General features: G+C 33.5%; 1 protein-coding gene across 18 annotated transcripts in view; it reads right to left on the bottom strand.

Annotated features, from left to right (window-relative positions):
* Positions 1–26029, bottom strand: part of OSBPL8 (oxysterol binding protein like 8) — a 152024-nt gene that overhangs the window by 41815 nt on the left and 84180 nt on the right. For 17 of the 18 annotated variants that reach the window (XR_004958357.1, XM_036252585.1, XM_036252589.1 and 14 more), the window contains 3 exons: positions 5010–5080; positions 3684–3761; positions 1644–1745 (listed from right to left, as the gene is read on the bottom strand). Coding sequence is in view for 17 of the 18 variants with exons in the window: in XM_036252585.1 (XP_036108478.1) it covers positions 1644–1745; positions 3684–3761; positions 5010–5080 (251 nt within the window). In the remaining variant the exon portion in view is untranslated. Of the gene's footprint in view, positions 1–1643; positions 1746–3683; positions 3762–5009; positions 5081–12986; positions 13315–26029 lie in introns of those variants that run through there. The other variant, XM_036252594.1, reaches the window with a different exon arrangement.

Raw genomic sequence — 26029 nt, 5'->3', positions numbered from 1 at the left:
GTCAAAAATAAGTCTATAGCTAGCTTTTCCTATTCTATTACTTAAACCCATTAAAAGTGTTTCTATACAAGTCACTGACTGCATGCACAATACTGAAAAGGATGCTAATATAATATTGCGATTAAAAACTAGGACTTATCCTTAATTTTATTTACTGTAAAACATTTCTCTCAATGCACTTATATGAATTATGAAATAAATACAGAGTACCCAAACTCCCCAAATAGGTATACCATAGTAACTCTAAACAAGAAAAATTTAGAGGGCGGGGTGGCGCGCTTTGGAACCAGGAATGAAAAAAAGAAAAAATCTTTAAGAAAAAGTATGTGTATATGTAAAAGAGATGGAAAGGTAATAGTTATTCTGAGATAAGATTCTAGATCTCGAAGATGTGAGAGTAGAACATGAATGGCAAATGATCAGGATAAAGGTAAGATTTAGAAAGTCAGCCAGGGGATGTGTTGGGGAGTTTTGGGGAGTTGGCTGGGGAAATTCAATGTCAAAAAAACAAGAGTAGGTTTAGTCCTGAAAAACGTGAGTGAGCCCTGGCTGGTTTGGCTCAGTGGTTAGAGCGTCGGCCTTGGATCCAGAGAGACCTGGGTTCAGTTCCCGCTAAGGGCGCGTACCTCAGTTGCAGTTCATCCCCAGCCCTGGTTGGTCGTGAGGGTGGTGGCCACTCAATGTGTCCCTTTCATGTCAATGTTTCTCTCTCTCTCTCTCTCTCTCTCTCTCTCTCTCTCTTCCTTTCTCTCCTTCCCACTCTACCTGAACAAAAAATGGAAAAATGTCCTCAGGTGAGGATAAAAAAACAAAAACAAAAACGTGAGTGAGATTTGGAGATTAAATTCTTCTAAGTAGAGCCAAAATTAGAAGGTGTTTTTAGCACAACATTGAAGACAATCCTAGTATTACTTGAACTATCAGGGAAACCATCACTAGACTCCTATGTTAGTAAGAGAACGTCAGTGACAGATTTTTATAAAGATTTTAGGTTAAAGATTGTACCAACTCTTCGGGGGAGTGAAAAGCTTTCAGGGCTGGGGTGATTTTTAGGGTCTTACAGGATCATTTTCAAAGTTAGCCTTAGTCTGAAAGATTACTATCAAATATCCTTCAGATAAGAATAAAAAACTAATTAGAGTAACTGAGATGACAAAAAAGGAAATCAAAGTAAGTAGGAATGAGAGGCCAAAAGAATAATAAGGCATGGAAACAGCAATACATACATTTCTCTGAAAACGAACCCTTTTCAAATGATAATTTTTATATGAATTTTGTATCATATCTTCTCAATAATGCATATACCAAGTCTATAATAATACTAAATAATCTTAAAAGCAAGCAAAATATTTCTTTACAGAATATTGATTAGACTATATAATGTTGCACAAATCAAAAAGCCTTTTAAAAAGAACTGCTATACATATTTGATGGTGTTGTCAAGAGAGACAACATTAAGGTTCCTTCTCCCTATTAAGATCGGAACAGAGAACCTCTGGGATACAATTAACAGTTTGTCAGTGAACAACAATCATCTTAGTAGTTATTTATGTCTTGCAGGCTTGCTTTAGTGCACTCTGGGCTTTCTTATTCCAATAGGTAAACATCCAGCAATGAGAATTCAAGATTCAATACAAACTGACCTTCAACCAATCAGCCATAACAATAACAGAAGGATCTGTGATTGAACTGAGTAACTCCTTTGTGGCTCTTTTCTTTTCTTCTCGGTAATTTTTCTTTTGTACCTATTTTATAGAAATGGAAAAGTCATTCAAAATGGGCAATTTCTTTTCAAAATTTTTAGGTCTATAGAATGTAGAATATAAAATTCTAAACCTCTCTTAGAATTCTAGCATCTTAAGATTAAAAAAAACTATTTTTTTCTGTTTTATTTTTTTTAAGAATTGGTAGAAATTTTTAGAGATGTAAGGTTAAGATCTAAGTTTTCTGATCACTAGTCCAGTTCTCCATATCTTTTTAAAGAATTTTACCTTTATAAATTTACACAATAATACATAAATACAGTATCATGTTAAAAAATTTAAACAACACAAATAAAGCTAAAAGACCATCTTTATTATACCCTATTCTATTCCAATCCACAGAATTGACTAGTTAACCATTTTGAAAACACTATCCTTTCAGGCCTTTTCTATGTATACAACCTATAAAAATAGATAGCTTCTGTGTTTGTTTTGGAGTTTTTAAACACATTAAAATTTGTTCTCCCATTCATTATTTTTTGGAGTGCTTCCATGTCCACCTCATTTTTCCCACTGCTATACAGAATTCCCAGTATAAACAACAATAAGAGCTAACATTTACTGGATACATTCTGTGTACCAGTCACAGTTCTAAGCCCTTTACATGTATTACCTCATTTAATCTTGACAATAATCTTGGGAAGGAGGACTATTAGTAGTATCCTTATTTTGCAAAAGAGAAAGCTGAGACACAGACAGTAACTTGCCCAGGATCAAATAGCTACTAAGTCATGGAGGTAGGATTCAAACAGAGGTGGACTGGCTCTAACATGGTGCTCTTAACCACCATGCTATATTGCTTCTAAAATTTTTCTTAATATATTCTCATACTGATGAAAATTTACCCTGCTAGCAGTTTTTCCATATTATGAACAATGCTGCAACTGTTTACAACTGGCAATTTTTCTCTTTCCTGACACTAATATGTAAAATATAAATAATTAAGTCAGTTCTGAGATAATCTGGGAAAGTAGCAGTGGATTGCTTTGTTGTTATTACACGAGTGGGAGAAGAGTGGTGGTAACCTATCAGTGATATGATATTTTTCAACTACACCACAAAATCTTCCTAGTTTTACTTAATGGTAAAAAAACTGCATACAAATAACAAAATTTTAATAATTCTACAGCCAAACTGTCGACTTTTGGTCTTTATTATCATGTATGTCTGAATAAAAAGTAGATTTAATATGAAATTGCAAATGCAAATGAATACAAGATCAGATATGGGGGGAAAAGAGCTAAGACAGACTATGCAGCAATCAGTCAAGTAGAAAGCATGTGTTCCTTAGGTTCCAGGATCTGTAGCCAATCTGGAAGGCAGGCCCCATATTGCTCATTTCTTAAGAGAAGATGGAAATCTGAATTTGTAATAGTTGAATTTTTAAAACACTGTGTAGGTCAAACAAGATACAGCAAGTCCTCAAGTAACGTCTTGTTCAACATTGTTTTGTTATAATAGTGATGAGATGCTGCAGGAATTTAACTCGTTTATATTAATTAGCCTATGGTAAAACTGGTTTTACCATTTCACCACAGTTCTATTGACAATGTTAAATGAGGACTTACTGTATAGTTTAGCCATGGGCCAAATTCAGCCCACGACCCAGAGGTTAGTAAACTTGAATTTCAAAGGACACCAGAGCTTCCCATCAGCTATCCCACCACACAGTGATGTGCCTGACCTGAGTGCAGCTCTGCAGAGGTATCTAGTCCTTGGCCCCAGCAGTGGCCAGCTGAGGCCTGGAAGAGCTCTGGGATAGTCATTATGCAGCCTTTTCAGATGACTCCAGAGTGTCATACAAATATTGGTATTTTTTATTTGTGACTGTCTGGATTCTTTTTTCTTCTTTCAAGAAGACACATTCATTTCTTTATCTCATTAGCTTAATGTTAGTTATGAATAACTGTGGAAACTAACCTTGAGAGATTCTTTCTTTGTGAGCTTGCTTGAAGCTGAACTGTCCTTCTCCGAGCCATTATAAAGTTTAGATTCAGACTAAAATCACATAGACATTAGCAAAATAATAATAATAATAATTAAAACCTTCATTTATTCTACACATATGGAATAAAAATATTAATGTTCAAGCTTGTGACATTATTCCCACTTATTGCTGTGATTTTCAAATACTGATTTTCCACATAGTATAGTATTTGGATTTAAAAACTAATCCATGTTAAGGGAATAAAATATAATAAAGAAATAAAAACAAAAATAATTCACCTTAAATCTACAAAACCAAAAAAATAAAAACTAATCAATAAATTAATCTACAATGTGAAGTTTCTATTTTCTACAGTTTAATAGGAAAATGTATAGTATAACGTACTTCTTAGGTACTATTAAATGACAAATACTAATAGTATCAGCTAAAAGGTTAATGAAAATTAATGGCGGTTTACTTTTTACCAATTACTATGCTAAACACTTCATATATACTACCTATTTAATCCTCAAACCAACCCCATGAGACAGTACTAGTATCCCCTTTTGCTAATAAGGAAATTAAGACCAAGAGATTAAATAACTAAATTCCTAAAGTTACACCCAGCCAGTGTGTTTTGGAACTGCCCTTTGAGTACAATGGCACCTAGTCATACATGACTCTTTAAATGTAAATTAATTAAAATGAAATAAAATTAGAAGTTCAGTTTCTCAGCTACATTAGCCACATCTCAAGTGCTTAATAGCCACATATGACTAGTGATTACCATATTATACAGCTCAGATATAGAACATTTCTGTCATTCAGAAAGCTTTGCTGGACAGCATTGCTTTGGAGTCAAAAAATGAGTTTGAATCTTGATTCTCATTATTAAGATAGTGTTCAGTAAGAGTTAAAAGGAAAACTTTGAGATCCTTAGACCTTCGTAAAATGTACACATTTTGATTGTCATTCAAATGAACTCCAAATACGTAAGAGGATTTTTAAAAAACCATAAACCCTGATAGTTTCTCCAAATGGAACTTTCAGACTTCAGTTTGAGAAATATTACTGTAGAAGCTATACCAAAAACAATATAACTCTAGAGAATACTGATTACTAATACACTATATTTGCAAGTAAACAATGGCATTAAATCAGCTCAGTGAAACTTTCCTTTTTACATACATACTACATGGTTTAGATACACCAACATAAGAACATCTCATAAGATTTGATAGCATTATAGTGTTAGTTCCCTTATCTTAAATATTAGAAAAATATTATAATCGTATATTTGGGGACAACAATATGCTTACCTTGCTCTTTGACATAGAAAGTGAAGAGTCATCTTTATTTTGAGAAATGTCTTCCCTTCCTCTTTCAAAACCTTTAAAAACATTGTGGTTACATCAGTATTACTACTTGCACTAAAAAGCAAATGCAGATAAGTCATTCAATTTAAAATATACATTACAAGAAGCCTAGGCTGAACAAACAGTTTTAAACTATTGTAAGTTTAAAGATTTCTAGTATAATAACTCCTTAGAGTAAGTTAAGGCTTTCAGAGGCACTGAAGTCTTTCTCTGAACCCACCAACATCAAGCTAAATACCTCTTTTCTCAGCTCCTAGAGCACTTTGCATAAATTCAGGCTTCACAGAGCTTTGATTCTTCTAGTGAGCTGTTTCCTAACAAAGAATCCCAATAAAACCAATCTAACATACTTTTCACACCTCTTGGCAAACTGGAAAACAATTCCATAATTGGTGATAAAAGATGACCAGGACAATAAATCTGGATTGAGAAACAGACTTAAACAAATCTAACAATGGGCTTATTGTGAGAATTAAATGAGAACGTACAGAAAGCACTCAGCACAGTATTCTGCACTACAGTATACATTCAATTAATGTTAGCACTTATTATCATTGTCACTGACTATTGCTATATATATTGTAAAAGGATGAATCTAAAATATATGAGTGTACTGGGATAAACATGCATACTTCCCTGCAATCATGTAGCACGTTAGTATAACACTAGTCAAAAGCAGTTAAATTGATGTTATATGAGTATAATTAGAGAAATGTTAATACTGAGATTTATGTGTCAGGCATGAAGGAGCACTACTCATTTTTATGAAGTTCTTTCTACTTCTCAGGGTAAGTAATATTAACTCCTCCCTAAAATTATTTGTTCTGAATCCAATAAAAGCCTATATTTAAAATATGTATATACTTATTCATAGCCCAGCACTTAAAAAATCATTTTTAGCATATCAATGATATAATTTATTCTGTACTTGGTTTATATCAGCTAAAAACAAATCCATTCCATTTTCCTAACTCAGAGATTTTATTGAATTTTTTCTGTAATATATAGAGGGAACTACCTCCCAGTAAAGAAAATGATCACTCAATCCCAATCCAAAGGGGAAAAAAACCTATTTCATTAATGCAACATAGAATTTTAAATAAAAACTTATCAGAATTTGAATCTTTAGTGTAAAGCAAACCAAACTTATATAATTTAGTGTTAAAATTCTAAAATATTTATTCAGTCATAAATATTTGTAATAAGTAATTCATAATACTAATAAGCTAATGTAAAGTACTTCTAAATATATGTACAAGAGCACAAAGATTTTCTAAAAGTACATATTGTAAATAAAAAAATGATGTTATTCTCACAAAAACAGATTTACTTCAATTTATTTGGTGAAGTTTTGTATTCAGCTGAATCTAGACAAATCCATTTATCAGATTAAAAAATACACTTCACTGTGTCTACATTCACATAATATTACAAAAACAAAAGTAAAATTAAAATAAAAGTAGAAGTTATTAGTCTAAATAAACTTTTTCTTAACATGCAAATATATCCTATAGAAAATGTCAATTGTTGGAAAAGGACATTCATAAACCCAGGTTGTATATTATCTGTCCAAACCAATAAACAAATCATACTTTAAAAAATTCTCTATACCTCAAACTTGTAAATCACATCATTATTTGAAAAGCTGGCCCTGATGACTTTCAAGTCTTATAAAATTATAGAGGGATAAAGCAAAAATGCTTTCTGAGTCTGGTCAAATACTGAGTTTCAACTAAGGGCAAATAAGTAGATTACCGGCATAAAATACAATGAACATATTAAAACTATTTCAAAACCTTAAAAAGAAAATATTGTTATATTGTACACTAAGTTTTCAAGGGTAATTCCAAGGTAAGCAAAACAAAGTGTCACACTAGGGACTTTCTTTAGACTGGATAAAGTTGGTTTCCTAAAAAACATTCAAAATAATCTTTATCTTTAAAAGCCAGTCACAGAAATATTTATATTTATTAGAAGCCAAAAGAGCTCTGCCACAATACTCCTTAAGCTTTTTATTTTCTACCATGTGTGGAAACTCAAAATTACTTTAAAATAGCTGCTTTATTAAAAAAACAAACAAACAAAAAAACAAAGTGGTACAGATAAAATCCTAAAGCCTACAACACATTATTGACCAGTATCAATAATACAGAATAGTTTCAGATCACAACTTCGCACCAAGTTTGCCTGTTAGTAACTTTAGGTAGGTACTTCCTTTTCTACTATCCTCTTCATCAAAATAGCTAAAATTAAAAGAACTAACACCATTCAAGTACAGGTAAGAATGTGGAGTAACTAGAACTCTACTCACTAGTGGTGGGAGTATAAGGGAGTATAACCACTTTGTAAAACTGTTGATAGGATCTACTAAAGCTGAATGTGTACATATTCTAACATACAGTAGTTCTGATCCTAGATCTACCCAACAGAAATGAGTGTGCATGTTCACCAAAAGACAGGTACAAAAATGTTCATAGTAGTACTGTTTATAAGTAATATTAATATTAATTATTCATAATAGCCCAAATCTAGACCTGATATAAATGGCTATTAATAGTAGGATAAATTAATATATTATATTTACACATTGGAATGTCACACAGCCATAGAATAGAACCAATTACTACTATACAAAACAACAGACATAATACTGAGTGAAAGAAGCCACTTCAATCCACCAAAAAATGCACATACTGGATGATTCCATGTATTTATTTATTTAAAATATGTTTTTGTTGATTCTTTAGAGAGAGAGAAACATTGATGTGAGAGAGAAACATCGATCGGCTACCTCCTTCCTGCAAGCCTCCTACTGGGGACTGAGACCTCAACCAGGGCATGTGCCCTGACCAGGAATCGAACTGGGACCTCTCAGTCCATGGGACAATGCTCAGTCCACTAAGCCACACTGGCCAGGCCTGGATGATTCCATTTATATAAAATTCAGAACTGGCAAATCTAACCTAGATTAGATATTGGAATAGTGGTTTACCTGTGTTGAAGGAGGAACTGACTAGGAGGGGCATGAGAGAATGTTCTGGGAATTGGGAAGTAGTTATACATGTCTATACATAACTAAAAATTTAAAAAGCTGTGCGATTAACTATATGTTATGCCCAATAAAAAATAAATAAAACCTCAGATATCCTTCTCTATTCTTCCAGCTTATTAAGACCTCTCTTGCTTTGACATTCTTTCTCACATAGTCTATATAACCTATCCTGTACCTTGCTCATTCTGATTCACTCATCAACAGTGATGATAATGATAATAATTAACATAATAATATTAATGAAAACAATAAAGTAACCAATATTCATTTGTAAGGATACTTGTACTCTGTTACATGCTTTACTTACTTTCTAATCTTTAAAACAATGCCACAAAACCCCCCAAATTAACTATATTTTATATAATTGAAAAAAACCGAGGCTCACAGAAATTAAGTTACTTGATTAATATTAATAAGTGACAGTAGCTGAGCTGAGTCAAGCTTAGGCTGTCTAACTGAAATTCATAGTGTTTCTAGAATGCCAGGGTGCCTCTAAAGACCCAAGGCCACATCTTCTCCGAAGCCTTGCATTCATTGTGTAGGGATAGTTAGCTGTCCCCTTCTCTGAGACACACAACACTTCGTACATATTATCACAACATACTTGAATTACTTGTTTTCATGTAAATGTTCCATACTTGACTGTGAGTTCCTGAAAAGAAGCATCTAATCCTTATTCATCCTTTCAAATACAAAAATTTGAATGTTGATCCCAAAATTAATAAAAGTGGACTCAACTTTTACTTGTAATAGTTTTTAAATATGTTCAATATAGCACACCTTCACAAAAATGCATAAAATATAAATGTAAAATTTAATGTATACAGTTAATATTTGCCTAACCACCACCCAGGTCAAGAAAGAGAATTGTCAGCATCCCATAAAATTCCCCCCTAGTAGTACAATTGTTGGGTTTTTTTTTTCCCCCTCACCTGAGGAGATGCTTATTGATTTTAGAGAAAGGGAGGGAGGGAGGAAGGGAGAGGGGAGAGAGAAACATCCATCGGTTGGTTGCCTCCTGTATGTACCTTTGGGATCAAAACCACAACCTATGTATGTGCCCTAACAATAACTGAACCCACAAACTTTTTGGTGTAAGGAACAATATCCCAACCAACTGAGCTACCCGGCCAGGACCAGTAGCACCATTCTGGATCACAATCTATGCTTCTCCTCAAAAGTAACTATCCTGACTTCTACAATCATTTTTTACCAGCATGTCTCAGCAGGTATTTCATTTATTTTAATTGCTAATTAGAATCCCACTGCATGATGGTATCACTATTTACCCATCTATTGTTGATAGACATTTGGGTTGTTCCTAGTTTGTCCCTTACGAATAATGGTACTAAAAATATTCTTGGAAATGTATCCTGGTAGATATATATATCCATGAGTTTTTCTAAGTTTTAAACTTAGCAGAATTCCTGGGTTATAGTGTATGTGTGTATCCCTCAACTTCAAGGATACCAAATTGTTTACCACTAACTGTGTAAGAGCTCTCCTTTCTCCATATCCACGGTAAAATCAATATTGATAAATTTTAAATATTTTTGGTCAATCTGTCGGGTATGTATAGAATCATATAATCAATGAGGTTTTAGTTTTCATGTCCCTGATTACTAATGATGTTGAGCACTTTCTCACATGTTACTTAGATATCTAAATGTTTTCTTTGTGAAGAACCTCTTCAGATCCTTCATGCATTTAAAAAACTCATTGTCTATCTTTTCTTATTGAATTATGTAGAAATTCTTGATATATTCTACTGGTCCTTCATTAGCTATACTCATTACAAATTATCTCTCCATTCTGTAGCTTGTCTTTTTATTCTCTACATGGTTTCTTTCAATGAACAACTGTTAATTTTTAATGTAGTCAAATCTAGCAATCTTGTTCTTTAAAAGTTAGTGCTTTTTGGTCTTAAGAAAGTCTTCCCTAAATCTGTGGTCATAAAGATATTTTTTAATAATGTAGTAGAATACAGAGTTTATTTTCTCCTACTAATCCAATGGGATATCAGTCCTGAGTAAATTAGCACTCTGTCCTTAACTTTTCATTTCTTAATAGAATATAAGTGCTATTACCATTGATAAGGTATAACCTTTTTTTATACTTCAGAAATAAATGTGGTTCATTAATATTTAGATATAATATATAACATATATAAAATATGTAATAAAGCAAGTTTTATGCTGCTCAAGTCTTGTTAAACTAAGATTATATGCATATAATAAAAAATTGCTATACTAATATGAACTATGTTGAACAGCCAAGAATTAAAAAATTGCACAAGACATAAAAAAATCTCTGAGAAATAAAAATACACAAAAGAAACCTATCTGTGTACTAAAGCTAATAGTTTGTCTATAAATGATTTCTTTGCTCAAAGTTTATTTACTCCAATTGGTTGGTACTATTCTAGAGACTGATCCAATGATCACATCTAGAAGTTATACCTGAGATAAAGAGACAGATAAGTGAATATAAACTTAAAAAAAAAAAAACTGTACTATAGTATTACTGAGTATATTGGGCAAGAGATACCATTTCTATATTATAGTTCATTATAAAGAAAAAGGCCACACCAAATGTATTTCTTAAGGTAGAAATGACAAAAAATAAATTCAAAAAATATTTTCCTAAGGAAAACTAAAATGAAAAAAGGTTATGCTCATAGTAAGATAAAGTTATCTTTACATGTCAGATAAAAAAACAAATGCATATAAAAAATTTTTTCACAATAAAGTGACCAAGAACTTTATTTTTTACTTTTAAATAAAAAAAAATACATAAAAAGCTACTTTTTTTTTTTTTTTAATCCTCACCCGAGGACATTTGTGTACAGATAGAGTGGGAGGGAGAGAGAGGAAGAGAAGAGAGAGAAACATCGATGCGAAAGGGACACATCGAGTGGCTGCCACCTGCACGACCAACCAGGGTCGGGGACAAACTGCAACCGAGGTACATGCCCTTAGCGGGAACCAAACCCGGGTCTCTCTGGACCGCAGGCAGACGCTCTAACCGCTGAGCCAAACCGGCCAGGGCAAAAGCTACTTCTTTTATTTAAAATTTTTTTAATCTATGATTCCATGAGTTTTTTTAATTGTTGAAAATATTACAGATTTCCCCCATTTTTTCCCCTATTGATCCCCTCCTCCGCGTTCCTACCCCACTTCTGCTTTCCCCAACCTAATGTCTGTGTCCATTGGTTGTAAAGTGTTTGCTTTTTAAAGTACTTATTTCCATTCTACTTCTTAGTTGATATAATAAAACATATTTTAAAGAGCATTTTATCATGGCTGGTTGTATTAAGTGGCATATGGAAGCATCCCTATAAATATGATTTTCTCTATTTCAAGAATTAGAAAACAAAGCTAATCATTCACTTTTCCATTGAAACAAATTGATCCAGAATGACCATCAATATATTTTTTTGACAAGAAAAACGAACAATTCTGCCTTTAATTACCTAATGAGGTAAATACCAAATTTTAAAAAGTGAATTTTTCTATTTTTTATTAGGATCACTTGATTCGAGACTCGAGGCAAGAAGGTCAGCGAACATGTTTCAGCAAGGCTTAAAAAAAAAAAAAAGAGCAAGGAGACAGAAATGGAAGTCACACTGTAAAAGCAAATAGAGCATTTAACATTTTAAAAATTCAGTATATTTTCAAAGCCAAATACTTCACACAAAGACAAATACTAAAATTTACACCACCCTGAGAATGTAAGAAAGAAGCATGATAGTAACCGTGCTACACTAAGAAGACTAAATAGGGATTAAGTATGCTATTTAAAGCTTATACTACTTAGGCAACAGTTTAGGACTATGGTTTCTAATTCTTTTCAGAAACACTATTGGAAAAAAAACATAAATCAGTGAATTTAAAATAATTTATTTAATTGCCCAGGTAACACCTTTGGCAAGATGTTTCACTATCACAAAGGATTGAATATACTATCCATCAACATAAATATTTGCAAAAAGCCAAGAATAAAGGTTAGTGTGTAAATAGAAAATATAATTCAAATTTAACAAAATACAACTGTCAGAAAAATATATAAATGGTTAAAGCAAGCACCAGTTTCAGTTACTATTTCTTTTTCATGACTATTAAGATAATATTTTTATTTTAAAAGAAAAATATAACTTAGAGTAGATATAATTATGTAGCAGTTTAAAATTTTGAAAAGAAAAAGTACTGTTTATATTTTAAAGTATATATCCAAATATTTGCTAAAATAAATCTTTTTCAAACAATAAAAGATCAATTTATATTTACCTCTCATTGACCAATTATTTAATGTCTAAATCACAGCTGTCAAATACCTAATTTCATTTAATAACTATTACTCTAACAATAACATAATATTTCTTAGCAAAAACAAATCACACACAAGCACATCTAACAACAAGGAAGTCAGTTCAAAAATTATACTTAGGCAGAAAACTTAACTTTAGCCAGGACTTGAGTTATTAAAATTTAAACCAAACATCAATTTTAGTATAGTTTCTGTTCTGCTGAAAATAGCCAAACATATATCAATATTAAATATTTGGGTTTGGCTTTAATTTTATAAAAGGGACATACTATTTATTTCTATAATTAAAACAAAAATTCATACTATAAGTATTAAAGATTCATACTTCACTGAATCATTAGTTCTCAAGTTTGAGCTTTAAGAGACTATAAGAGAAAATATGGAAAAGCCAAGCACTATAGCAGCAGTTACTAAAACCTAACCTTTCAAATAGAATTGTTTTGTTTAAACCGAAGCAGCTTTAAGATATTAAAATGTCTACTTTATTTTAATGAAAACTGTGTAAGGAATTAAGAAGAGAATGTAAGACTAAAAGAACAAACCTGGCAACGAAGGAGAAAGTTCATTGTATCCTCCAAATGAAGCATTCCGGACAAGCTTTCGGCCATCAATTCGTGGAGGAAATAAAACAGGAGAAACGACAGTACAGGAAGAAAATCTACGTTGTTGTGAGCTTTCTGCTTTCATGGCTTAGAAGGTCTATTTAATGTATATGTTCACCCAGAAGGCTAATTATATATCAGTATGGCAGTGACAGGCTTTTCTCTCACATCCAAATGTAGCAAAAGCCACCAGCACAAACAAAGGACACACACATTTAACAGGAAAGGAGAAGGACCAGGGGGTGTCAAATCAGCAATAAACAGATAGGGAAAGAGACTGGCAGAAGGCATTAAACCATGCTGCTGTTTTTTTTTTTAATGACCTGATAAGAAAGGCTATTCCACTAATGCTTTACCTTCCAGTAATGCCCTGCACTGAACTGCTGCTTTAGAAAAACAAAGTAAGATCAATACATAAGAGATTCAGGATGAAGTAATAAAATCAGTTTCTCCTCCTTTCTCAGAAATGCAACCCTTTTCTCCATATTCATTATGTTTTTGTAGTATCCTCCACACTACCCACCTCTTCTGATTCTTTCCTTTGCAGTTTTTGCTTACTTCAAAAATAGATATAAACATAACACTGTTTATCCTTCCTGAAGCCTCTAGATTTATATCTAATCTACTGCTTGCCTCAGCCATGATTAAGTATTCATAAGGAAAGATATTCTTTCAAGTACAATTTTAATGGATTCCAACAACTAAAGCAGAGGATAAACATTTACGTTTTACCTCCAACAGGGATATATGAGTCATTTAAGACAGTGTTAATCCAAACCAATCAACAAAGATGATTTAAAAAGACACCATAATAATTCTGTATGCTCCAATACATGTTCCCTTGAAACAAATGTGAGCTGCTACAGTTCTTCACTACATTTAAACATTTCATAACGTATAATCTACCAATGAGTTTTCCACTTAAAACACTCCTATTAAAAATGTACCTTTATTATCACAGTAAAACAAAGTGACTGATATGATTTCACAGTATCAAATCTAATAGGAAAGTACATATACCAAAATTTCATACTATGTCTTCTCTCTATAGCTAATCTTAAAATTCCAAAAAATTCTTTCCTAGTTATATTAAAATCCATTTACCTTACTTTACCTTAACTGAAGTTAAAGAATTCTAGTCAGTTTTTTTCTTTATATGTCCCAGATTGATTTTTCTGATCACAGTTCTTACAACCTGAAAATGCACCCACTTAGTTTTTTTCTTTATATATCCCAGATTGATTTTTCTGATCACAGTTCTTACAACCTGGAAATGCACCCACTTAGCTGGACAACAACTAATTCAGTTACAACTAACTTAGTGGTTCATTTCTACAGGTACCTTACGATAAGATCTCAGTTTGCTTCTTCATTATGCATACACTTCAAGGCTAGTACTCACTCATATACAACAGCATTCCACATAACCTAAGACTTTCTCTTTACCAGAAAGGGCACTTAAAGAAAAACAAACTAGACTTCCTGTATATAACATATTCTTTCGTAGGCAAAGGGATTTCAAAATCAATTAATGATAAAAATAAGTTTATGGTTAAACAACCACAACAAGGTTTTTTTTTTCTTTTCTTTTTGCTTATCTCCATTTCATGAAATATAAATTAGCATTAATTATAGACAATAGAGAAATAATTATAATTAATTCATACAGTGGTGCTTGTTTCTCAAGGCATAAAGGACATTATACCACAAAAGGCATTATAGGATAATGGTTAATTAAGCAGGATTTGAAATTGAACTCCCTGGGTTCAAATCCTAGTTCCATTTTACCCAGATTTAATTGAGCAATTAATTTCTTTAGGTCTGTGTTTCCTCATGCATTTTAATATTATTAAAATGCTAATAATATTATGTATATTATGGCATTGTTATAAGGATCAAACTGGATAACATGTAAAATCTAGAAATGTTCTAGGTTAAAATAGCAGAATGAAGACAATGACCTAATGTGTTTGACACTATGAAAATGTGAGATAAGCAAGTAGCCACTGTCTTGCAGATCCAAGAAAGCCAAATCACAAAGCAACACCAGTAAAAATTAACTGTATTCAAAGGATCATTTTACACAAAATTCATATCACCAAGTTCCTCTAGATCAGAAATGAAATAAGATAGTGACATCAACAATAATACTAGAATCAGGACAAAAATATAAGTAATGCCTTCAAAACTGGAAGTAAAATTACTTCTAAATTAGGATTCCATACCCAGCCAAACTATCAATTATATATTACAGTAAAATAAAGATTTTTTGACCATGCAAGATCTCAAAAATTTACTTTCTATGTATGTTTTTAAATAATTTACTAAAGTAGCTCTTCTCAGCTGGGGGGAGGGGTTACAAAAGAATTAGGCCTAATGCACTAAATATCCACTCTTCAAAAGGAATTAGCTTTTCTCCCATGTATCTATAATGGTTCTAACCATGCACTATATCCTTGGGAGAACTGAGAAAATATTCACTTAAATTATTTTCTATAGGCCTTACTTCCCTCATAGGACCCCATTTGAGAAAGGTTGTACTAGAATATATACTCCATCAAAAAGTAATAGAAAATTAAGAAGGCATGGGATAAAGGAAACGGCACTCAATATAAAACAGCTGTCTTCACCAAGAAGTCCCACACTGCTGTACCATCTCTTTTTATTTTATTATTATAATTAGTAGTCGTATTATTATTATTTTTTTTAAGCCTCACCCAATGATATGCTTATTGATTTTAGAGAGAAGGGGGAGGGAGGAGAGAGAGAGAGAAGGAGAGAGAGATAGAAAGAAAAACATTGATCAGTTGTCTCCTGTACGCACCCCAACCAGGAATTGAATCTGCAACCTACATATGTGCTCTGACTGGCAATCAAACCTTCAACCTTTCAGTGTGTGGGACAATTCTCCAACCAACTGAGCCATACCAGCCAGGGCTGTGCCATCTCTTTAAACCAAGGACAAATTGTTTGAGTAAGCCTTGCCCAAATTATTTTCTGACCTTGGCTTCTTTTGATAGTATGTTAATGATATGTCTTCTCTTTTCCCCTACTCTGATGTTTGGATAAGCTAAGGATACTTCCCATAAGTTGAAGTGTTATTGTTGTTTTTTTAAGACTTTATTTTTATTTATTTATAAAATATTTGAGCACCTTCTAGGTGTTGGGTACTGTGCTATTCTCTAGGAATATAATGTTGCACAACAATAGACAGGCTGACTATCCCCACAGAGCTCACAGTTTGTTTGTTTTTTAATTGATTTTTAGAGAGAGAGGAAGAGAAAGACAGAGAGAGGGAGAGACATCAATGTGAGAGAGAAACATCAATCAGCTGCCTCCTACATGCCCCCTACAGGGGATCGAGCCCTCAACCTGGGCATGTGCCCTGATCTGGAATCGAACTGCAACCCTTAGTTGCAAGGGACAACGTGTAACCAACTGAGCCACAGAAGCCAGGGCTAAGACTTTATTTTTAAGAGTAGTTTTAGGTTCACAGAAAAAGTGAGAGAAAGGTACAGAGATTTCCCATATACCCTCTGCCTCCACATATGCATGCCTCCCCCATTATCAATTTCTCCCACCAGAGGGGTACAATTGTTACAACTGATGAACCTACATTGACACATCATCACCCAAAGCCACAGCTAACTTTAGGGTTTACTTTTGGTGGTGTACATTCTGTGGGTTTGGACAAATGTATAATGACATGCATCCATCATTACAGTTTCATGCAGAGTATTTTCACTGCCCTAAAAATCATCTGTGCTCCCCCTATTCATTCCTCTTTCCCCTGCAACTACTGGAAACCAGTGATCTTTTTACTTCCTCCATAGTTTTGCCTTTACCATGATGTCATGTAAGAGAAATCATACAGTATGAAGTCTTTTCAGGTTTGCTTCCTTCACTTAGTAACATGCATTTAAGGTTCCTCCATGGCTTTTCATTGCTTGACATTTCAACTCACTTTACCCTTAAATAACATTCCATTGTCTGGATGTATCACAGTTTATTTATCCATTCAAGCTACTGAGGGATATCTTCCTTGCTTCCAAGTTTTGGCAATTACAAAATACTATACATATCCTTGTGTAGATATAAGTCTTCAGTTCCTGCAGATAAATATCAAGGAGTGTGATTGCTGGACCATACTGTAAGAATATTGTTTAGTTTTGTAACAAACCACTAAACTGGTTTCCAAAGTGGCTGTACCATTGTGCATTCCTATCAGTAATGAATTAGAGCGCCTGCTGCTCCACAGTTTTGGCCACTGTAATAGGTTTGCAGTGGTGTATAACTGTACCTTTAATTCTACATTTCTTTTTATATGCTATTTGTTATCTGTCAATCTTCCTTAGAACTCCATCCTTCCTACTTCATCTTAATGGTGGTGAAATAAATAAGGTACTCATATTTACACAAAGTTCACAAAGCTTCCACTAACATTATTTATAAGATTTTAAAATACTTGATAAACTAAAAACAAGAATTACTTCAGATAGAACCAATGGAAACAACACTAGGAGCTAATATTTCTGGGTCCTGAATCTGGTTCAATTATTATCTACCACCTGCCGTGCCTCCACGTCAAATAATTGTGAGGATAAATATACATATATATACACATAGTGTTTTGGTCAATATAAAGTGTTTTGTAAATGTAAAAAATAATAACTTACATCTTTTAAGTCTATCATCAAATTCAAAGAAAACCAGCATATTACGATGATCTTAAGACAGGATTTAACAAACTGATGGACGTTAACTTCAGAAGGGAAACAAAAACACTCTCTTTTTCAATAATGGAGGGAGGAGGGGCAAATTTTTAAAGGCAGCTGCTAAGTTAAAACCGAAATCTAGATTTGTTACTCTAAAGAACCAAAGATCTATTTTTAAAACATTATTATGTATTTCATGATGTCAATTTAATTTCAGAATTGCTTACGATCACTGTGGATTTTGTATTAATTTTAATCTCAAACTAAGGCAAACTAAACTCAAAGCCCAATTCACCTCTCTTAAAGACCTACAGTATAATCACATTTACTGTGCCATGCTGGCTAGATTCAACTACTGCAAAGTTTAAAGCAAGGCTGAACACTCTTAAAACATATCTAGGTTTACAGCTGAATCTACCATCTCTACCATTTTACATTACATTATGTATGTATGAAAACAAGTAAAAATAATGCTTTACAAAAGTCAAATCACCACCTGTTGATAAGCCAAAAAGTCAATTTAGTGATTCACAAAGATCATTATAAAAAATAAAGTAGAATAGGCCAGGGTAGGAAATATAAGTTGCATCATACTCTAATATCAAAAGGCAAGTTGTTTCATGAATAATTTGCTTTAGGCTACACACACACACACACACACACACACACACACAAACATTACATATGTATATAATATACATATGCATATATATAAATATATACACACACATATACATACATATATGTTTTAGATAGTGACATAAAATGTATTTCTTACATGGGTCATGGTCAGAATTGGAAAATACTATGTAAACAATATTATTTCTTTTGATATTCCATAACATTAAAAAGAACTAATTGCAAAATTTTATTAACAGCTTGCCACTGAAGAGACCAACTATATATATTATCTCTGGTCTAGTAGCTCTTTCAATATCTAGTGGCAGACATCTCAGCAGAGGCAAAAACCACAAAAAGTCATAATAAAGATTTTCTAGATGTTCCTGTTATATGCCCAAAGAAAGTACCCAAGTTTAATTTCTCTTTCGATAACGCAAGAAAACTAGGACTGGAGAAGGCATCTTCCTGTAATATTAAAACTCTAATGAGTTCTCTGGACAAATTCCAGACCATCTCTATTTAAAAAACAGATGAATGGCCAACATAGCTGATATTTTTAAATAATCTAATTTGGTAGTTAGAAAATCCATTTAAATTCTGTAAAATTCCATATGAATAGTCATGATAAAATACATTGGTTTAAATTAGGATAAAAGTATTATAAGAACTATATACTTTATCTTGAATCCCAAGCTACTAAAAGGAGGCTTTAAGAGATTTTAAAATCCTTCAAGCAGCTAAAAGAGTTAGAAAAAGGTCAAAATACTGGAAACAAAAGCAACCATTAAGAATTTAATAAAATACTATGTCCAAATATGACATGCTACTTAGAGAAAACCAAGACAAGCAAATACACCACCAACTTCCTCTGTGGGCATGTTTTCAAGTTGTTGTTTTAAACTAAGAACCCTTCAGGACTCCTAATTTCAAATGAAGAGATCTCTAATTCAAACTTCCATCACAAGTGAGCCTTTCCTCCTTTCTCTGTCCAAATCCAAACTTCAGACTTTCAGATAGTAGCAAGTGCTAGTCAGGGCAAATGCTGGCTCCAGAGCTCATCTAGGTTCCTACTCTCAATAATTCTGCCTCTCTCCTATTGATTTCGTTACTTTACTTACAATTGAGCCACACTTTAAAAATCAAATTTTAAAACATTGTAACTAGCATTTTGATGTTCTTACTAGGAAGGCTTTTTTTAAACATCCAGATTGCTATGTTACTGGAACTGAAAGTTCACTTACGTTTCCTTATGTTTCCCTATTTCTTGTCCCTAAATTTTCTAATTGGAAACTAAATTCTTGAAGGCAGAGGTTGAGAATATCATTTTTGGGTTGTTCTTGCTTTCTAGTATGGAACTATGTACCAAGCAGGCTAAATAAGGGTCAATTCCATAAGGAGACCCTTAGAAAATCATGTACTCCGCAGGGGGTATTTGTCCATCTGTCACAAATATCCTTCCTTCATCTAGAAAGAGATGAGTTTGCTCAAGTTTCATGGTTTCATCCTTAAGTAAAATTTAGATATGTTCAAAGTTATAACAACTAAAAAAAATGGAAACAACCAAAGTACTCCCAGGTGTGAGGACTGTTTATCTTCTCTCAGAAAATATGCAAATTTTACTTGGTAAATTAAATTGGTATTGTCTTGCTACATATCTATCAAAAAAACAGAAAACTTGCCTCTACACACTTCAAATAAGAAAAGGACAATTGCAGCAGTCAACAGGACAGGTGAAATTCTTTTACTACTCTTGCTAAGAAGGCGTTAGTTATCAACCTCTCAGACTTCGGAAACAAATGGGAGGAAATTCCAAAGGAAAAGAGTTGAGAAACTAGTGCGTGTAAGATTTGATAATTCTTTAACTTTGTGTTGAGTAAAAAGAAAAATATATAGATATATGATGTTTATGGGGGAAAGTCTCCTTGAGTATTCCTAATGTTCATCTTACTGCTTTGTTAAAAAGTAATTAATAATGCCTGGCAAGGATAAGACAGACTCCTCTCATATTTGTAAAGAAGCTTAAAATAAAGCTAAATCATTCTTTCTCCCTTTTCAATAAATGCTTTCAGTATTTCAATTTCCCTGTAAAAGCATTGGAAAAACTGAAGAAAACAGATATTAGAACATTTGAGAAGGGAAAAATATTTTATTCTAATTTTCTTAATTTGCCAAATATATACTCTTTTTATTATTTAATATGTACTACTTTCATAGCTCTGTGAAGCAACTACCCCAACTCGAGGAATCTCAAAATAGAAAACAACCATGTCTTAAGAAACGACTTCAGAAATCTAACATATTTTGAGGGTTGAAAACTCAGAAGAAAATTAACATGAACTCTATACTAATTCAAAACAAAACAATCTATGGCTATAAACCAAGGCACAGCATTCAGGAAAGAACAATTAAAGATAGTGGGGGTTGGATGGGGAAAGATAAATTCAAGTTCTCTTTTAGGTAAAACAATCTTCATGAAATATAACACATATATTCAAGAACACATTTGTTATGCTATGGTCTCATATATGTTCAGAATTAATCCTAGGAATGCCTTACCGAGGAAGGAGATACTGCTCCGATTCATGGAAGAAACTGACTCCTAGTCTCCTTTTGTGTGTGAACCACTAATGAAGGAACTCAGTGTTGGTCACTTGAGAGTACACCAGCAATATCTACAACTGTCACCCTGGGGAATCTGGTATGTCTTCACACTAGCAAACTCTCTGTCAAAAAAACCCTCCTTTAATATGAATTTTTCTATCAAGTTGTAGATATAGACCTATCATGGCATGTTTAATGCTGCCAGAGCATTCAAAGGAAGGGGCTTCGCAGGTTCAGAGAAATTACTAAAAAATAAGAGAAATACAGTACTGAATATAGACATTTAATTCAAGCCTAGATGAACCAAGAGTGGTCTAAATTAATTTTAATACAATTGATTAAGTAGGCAAAACTTTTCAAAGTTTTAAACATTTTAAATAATTAACTTGAATAGTAAAGATCAGAGCAGAAATAAATGACATAGAGACCAAAAAAACAATTCAAAGGATCAATGAAACAAAGACCCGGTTTTTTGAAAAGATAAACAAGATTGATGGACCCTTAGCTAGACTCACCAAGAAACAAAGAGAGAGAACCCAAACGCACAAAATCAGAAGTGAAAGAGAAGTAACAACTGACACCACAGAAATACAAAAGATGGTTAACAGCTACTATGAACAATTATATGGCAACAAATTCAACAATCTAAGCGAAATGGACAAATTTCTAGAAACACACGGTCTCCCAAAACTGGACCGGGAAGAGATAGAAAACTTGAACAGACCAATAACTACTAAGGAAATTGAAGAGATAATCAAGACTCTCCCAGCAAACAAAAGCTCAGGCCCAGATGGCTTCACAGGGGAGTTTAACCGAACATTCCAAAAAGAACTAACACCCACTCTCCTCAAACTATTTCAAAAAGTTCAAGAAGAAGGAAGACTTCCAAACTCGTTTTATGAGACCGCATAATTCTAATTCCAAAACCAGAAAAGACACTAGAAAGAAAGAAAACTACAGGCCAATATCCCTGATGAACATAACGCCAAAATCCTGAACAAAATACTAGCAAATCGGATCCAGCAATACATCAAAAAAATTATTCACCATGACCAAGTGGGATTCATCCCAGGCATGCAAGGCTGGTACAATATTCGCAAATCAATAAATGTGATACACCACATATATAAAATGAAGAATAAAAACCACATGATTATATCAATAGACGCTGAAAAAGCATTCAACAAAATCCAGCATCCATTTCTGATAAAAACGCTCAGCAGTGTGGGAATAGAGGGATCATATCTCAACATAATAAAGGCCATATATGAAAGACGTACAGCCAACATCATCCTCAATGGGCAGAAACTAAAAACATTTCCCTTAAGAACAAGAACAAGGCAAGGATGCCCACTTTCGCCACTCTTATTTAACATAGTACTAGAAGCCTTAGCCACAGCAATCAGACAGGAAGAAAAAATAAAAGGGATCCAAATTGGAAAGGAGGAAGTAAAACTGTCATTATTTGCAGATGACATGATATTATACATAGAAAACCCTAAAGACTCCATCAAAAATCTACTAGACTTAATAAATGGATTTGGCAAAGTAGTAGGATACAAAATTAATGTCAAGAAATTGACGGCATTCTTATACACCAATGATGAACTCAGGAAAGAGAAACTAAAAAAACAATCCCATTGACCATCATGGCAAAAAAATTAAGATACTTAGGAATAAACTTAACCAAAGAAGTAAAGAACCTATTTGCAGAAAATTACAGGACATTGAAAAAAGAAATAGAGGAAGATATAAAAAAGTGGAAGCACAAACCTTGTTCATGGATTGGAAGAATTAACATCATTAAAATGTCCATATTACCCAAAGCAACCTATAGATTCGATGCAATCCCCATCAAAATACCAACAACATACTTCACAGAAATAGAACAAATACTTCAAAAGTTCATACGGAACCAAAAAAGACCCCGAATAGCCACAGCAATTTTGAAAAAGAAGGCCAAAGTAGGTGGGAATCACAATACCAAATATCAGGTTATACTACAAAGCCACTGTAATCAAAACAGCCTGGTATTGGCACAAGAACAGGCATATAGATCAATGGAACAGAATAGAGAACCCAGAAATGGACCCAAGGCAATATGCTCAATTAATATTTGACAAAGGTGGCAAAAGCATACAGTGGAGTAAAGAGAACCTCTTTAATAAATGGTGTTGGGAAAATTGGACAGCTACATGCAAAAAAAAGAAACTAGACCATCAACTTACACCATACACAAGAATAAACTCAAAATGGATAAAAGACTTAAATGTGACCCGTGAATCCATAAAAATTCTACAAGAAAATGTAGGCAACAAAATTTCGGACATCATACGCAGCAGAATTTTCACTGATACATCACCTAAGGCAACAGAAACAAAGGAAAAAATGAACACATGGGACTACATCAAACTAAAAAGCTTCTGCACAGCAAAAGAAACAACCATCAAAATGGAAAGGCAACCCACTGTATGGGAGAACATCATTGCCAATGATACATCAGATAGGGGTTAATTTCCAAAATATATAGAGTACTCATACAACTCAACAAAAGAAAGACAAAGAACCCAATTAAAAAATGGGCAGTGGAGCTGAATAGACACCTCTCCAAACAGGACTTACAAATGGCCCAGAGACATATGAAGAAATGCTCAACATCACTAATCAACAGAGAGATGCAAATTAAAACAACAATGAGGTATCACCTCACACCTGTCAGAATGGCCGCCATCAACAAATCATCAAACAACAAGTGTTGGCGAGGGTGTGGAGAAAAGGGGACTCTAGTGCACTGCTGGTGAAAATGCAGACTGGTGCAGCCATCATGGAAAACAATATGGTGTTACCTCAAAAAATTAAAAATTGAACTTCCATTTGACCCAGTGATCCCGCTTCTAGGAATATACCCTAAGAAGCCTGAAACACCAATCAGAAACAATATATGTACCCCCGTGTTCATAGCAGCACTATTTACAATAGCTAAGATCTGGAAACAGCCCAAGTGTCCATCAGTAGACGAATGGATAGAAAAGCAGAGGTACATATACACAATGGAGTACTATGCAGCTGTAAAAAAGAAAGATTTCTCATCCTTTGAGATGACATGGAGGGACCTGGAAAGTATTATCCTAAGTGAAACAAGCCAAGCAGAAAAAGACAAATATCACATGATCTCACTTATATATGGAATATAATGAATATAACAGTCTGAGGAATAGTGTAGACCCAGAAACACGGAAGTAGGGTATAGACTGACAACCCCCAGAAGAGGGGTGGTGGGGGATGGGAAGAGATAATCACAGAACTTATATGCATGTATACATAACCAATGGACATGGACAACAAAGCCAGGGATGGAGCGGGGAGAATTGGGAGGAGGGTGTCAATGGGGTAAAAAGGAGACACATCTGTAAGAAAAATAAAATAAAAAATAAAAATAATTAATTTGAAGTGGATTCAGTAAGTTTTGGCAAAGCAATATTTCATATTCTCTCATAAAGCACTACAATTGAAAGATAATTTTAAAAAAATAAAACAATGCAAAATAGTCTTTTAGGACCAAAAAATAAAAAAGGGTAAATACAAGATAAATTATATCAACTGATCAAGCTCTTTTTTTTTTTTTTTTGTATGTGCCCCTAGCGAGAACCGAACCCGGGACTCACTGGTCTGCAGGCCAATGCTCCAACCACTGAGCCAAACTGGCCAGGGCTCATCAAGCTTTGATAACAAAGCTATAATTTAGTCTCTAGGTTCCCAGGCATTGTCCTTGTTCAAAAGTAGAGGGGAAAAGGGAGACAACAAGCCTAATTAATCTATGTACTTCTTTCTTAAAAAACAACTGAAATACATTAAGCTCAAACAAGTCATCACAAAACAAATACCACCCTCTTGAAGACACTGTAATCATATGTAAGTTAAAATTATTGTGAAGTAAAGTCTTAGTCTTCGAATAAGGGAAAGAGTCCAGCAAATACACAATTTTTGGAATAATCTGATTCATAATTATAACCTAAACGTATAACAAATAAAAGAATATCTTGATGTGTGTGGGCTTTGGTGAGGAGAGTTAGTCTCCCCAGTTCCTCAAAAATGAGAAAAGAAAATACTAAAATGATGAAAGGAAACCACACTGTGAAAAACAAAACTATTTTTAAGGGATAATGATCTACTATAAATTGGTATGAAATAATAAGCATAATAGAGATTCAGCCAGAAAAGAGGGACAGTGAGAATCCTTGCTATTTTAAAATACTGGCAACACATAAATTTCTAGAACCATGGCATGTATAACACGAGAAAGAAAACAGCTGACCCTGTAATTCACTGCAGTATAGTGGAGTAGTTAGGACTACGGCCTTCGACAGTCCTGAATTTGAAACCTGCCTCTCACACTTACTAGTTTTGTGAATTTGAACACATTTTTAACACCCATGATGCTCAGTTTTTTTCACTTATAAAGTAGACATAGTAACTGTTCCTGTATCTTGTGGGGTTGTTTCAAGAGTTAAATATAATTTTGGACATACAATTTCTGGCATGATAGCCAAATTCAGTAAGTGCTCAACAGATGGTAGCTATTAGTATGAGTCCAACAAATATCATCAAAACAAATGCCATTATTTTCCTGCTATATAGTCATCCACTCTGTTAGCAATCACGAGAACAATATTACATGTGAAGTTCATGTTGAAGAACAGCTACCAGTACAGAAAGATCATTCCCAACTCTGCATTTATTCATTAAAAAATTAGACTGTAAGCTTTAGAAAGGCAGGGACCGGCATATACAAGCTACACATGGCCAGCCTGAATTCAGCAGGGGTAGAGGTGACGTAGGAATAGACTCCATTTCTTGGTGGGCAAGTTGCAAGGACACTCAGAAAAAGGGTATGTGAGATAAAAGATAATGTTGCAGTTGTCTTTGAGAATGAAATATGGCACAGTTCACCCAATTCACTTCCTTCCACATGCAAAATACACTCAAGCCCCTCCTCCCCCAGCCACCACCAAATGTCAACCTATTATAGTACTTGGCTATAAGATC

The sequence above is a fragment of the Molossus molossus genome, unplaced genomic scaffold, assembly GCF_014108415.1.
Source record: "Molossus molossus isolate mMolMol1 unplaced genomic scaffold, mMolMol1.p scaffold_m16_p_10, whole genome shotgun sequence".
Lineage (NCBI taxonomy): Eukaryota > Metazoa > Chordata > Mammalia > Chiroptera > Molossidae > Molossus > Molossus molossus.
Note: the sequence above shows the minus strand (reverse complement) of the source record. Positions and strands in the feature narration are given on the sequence as shown.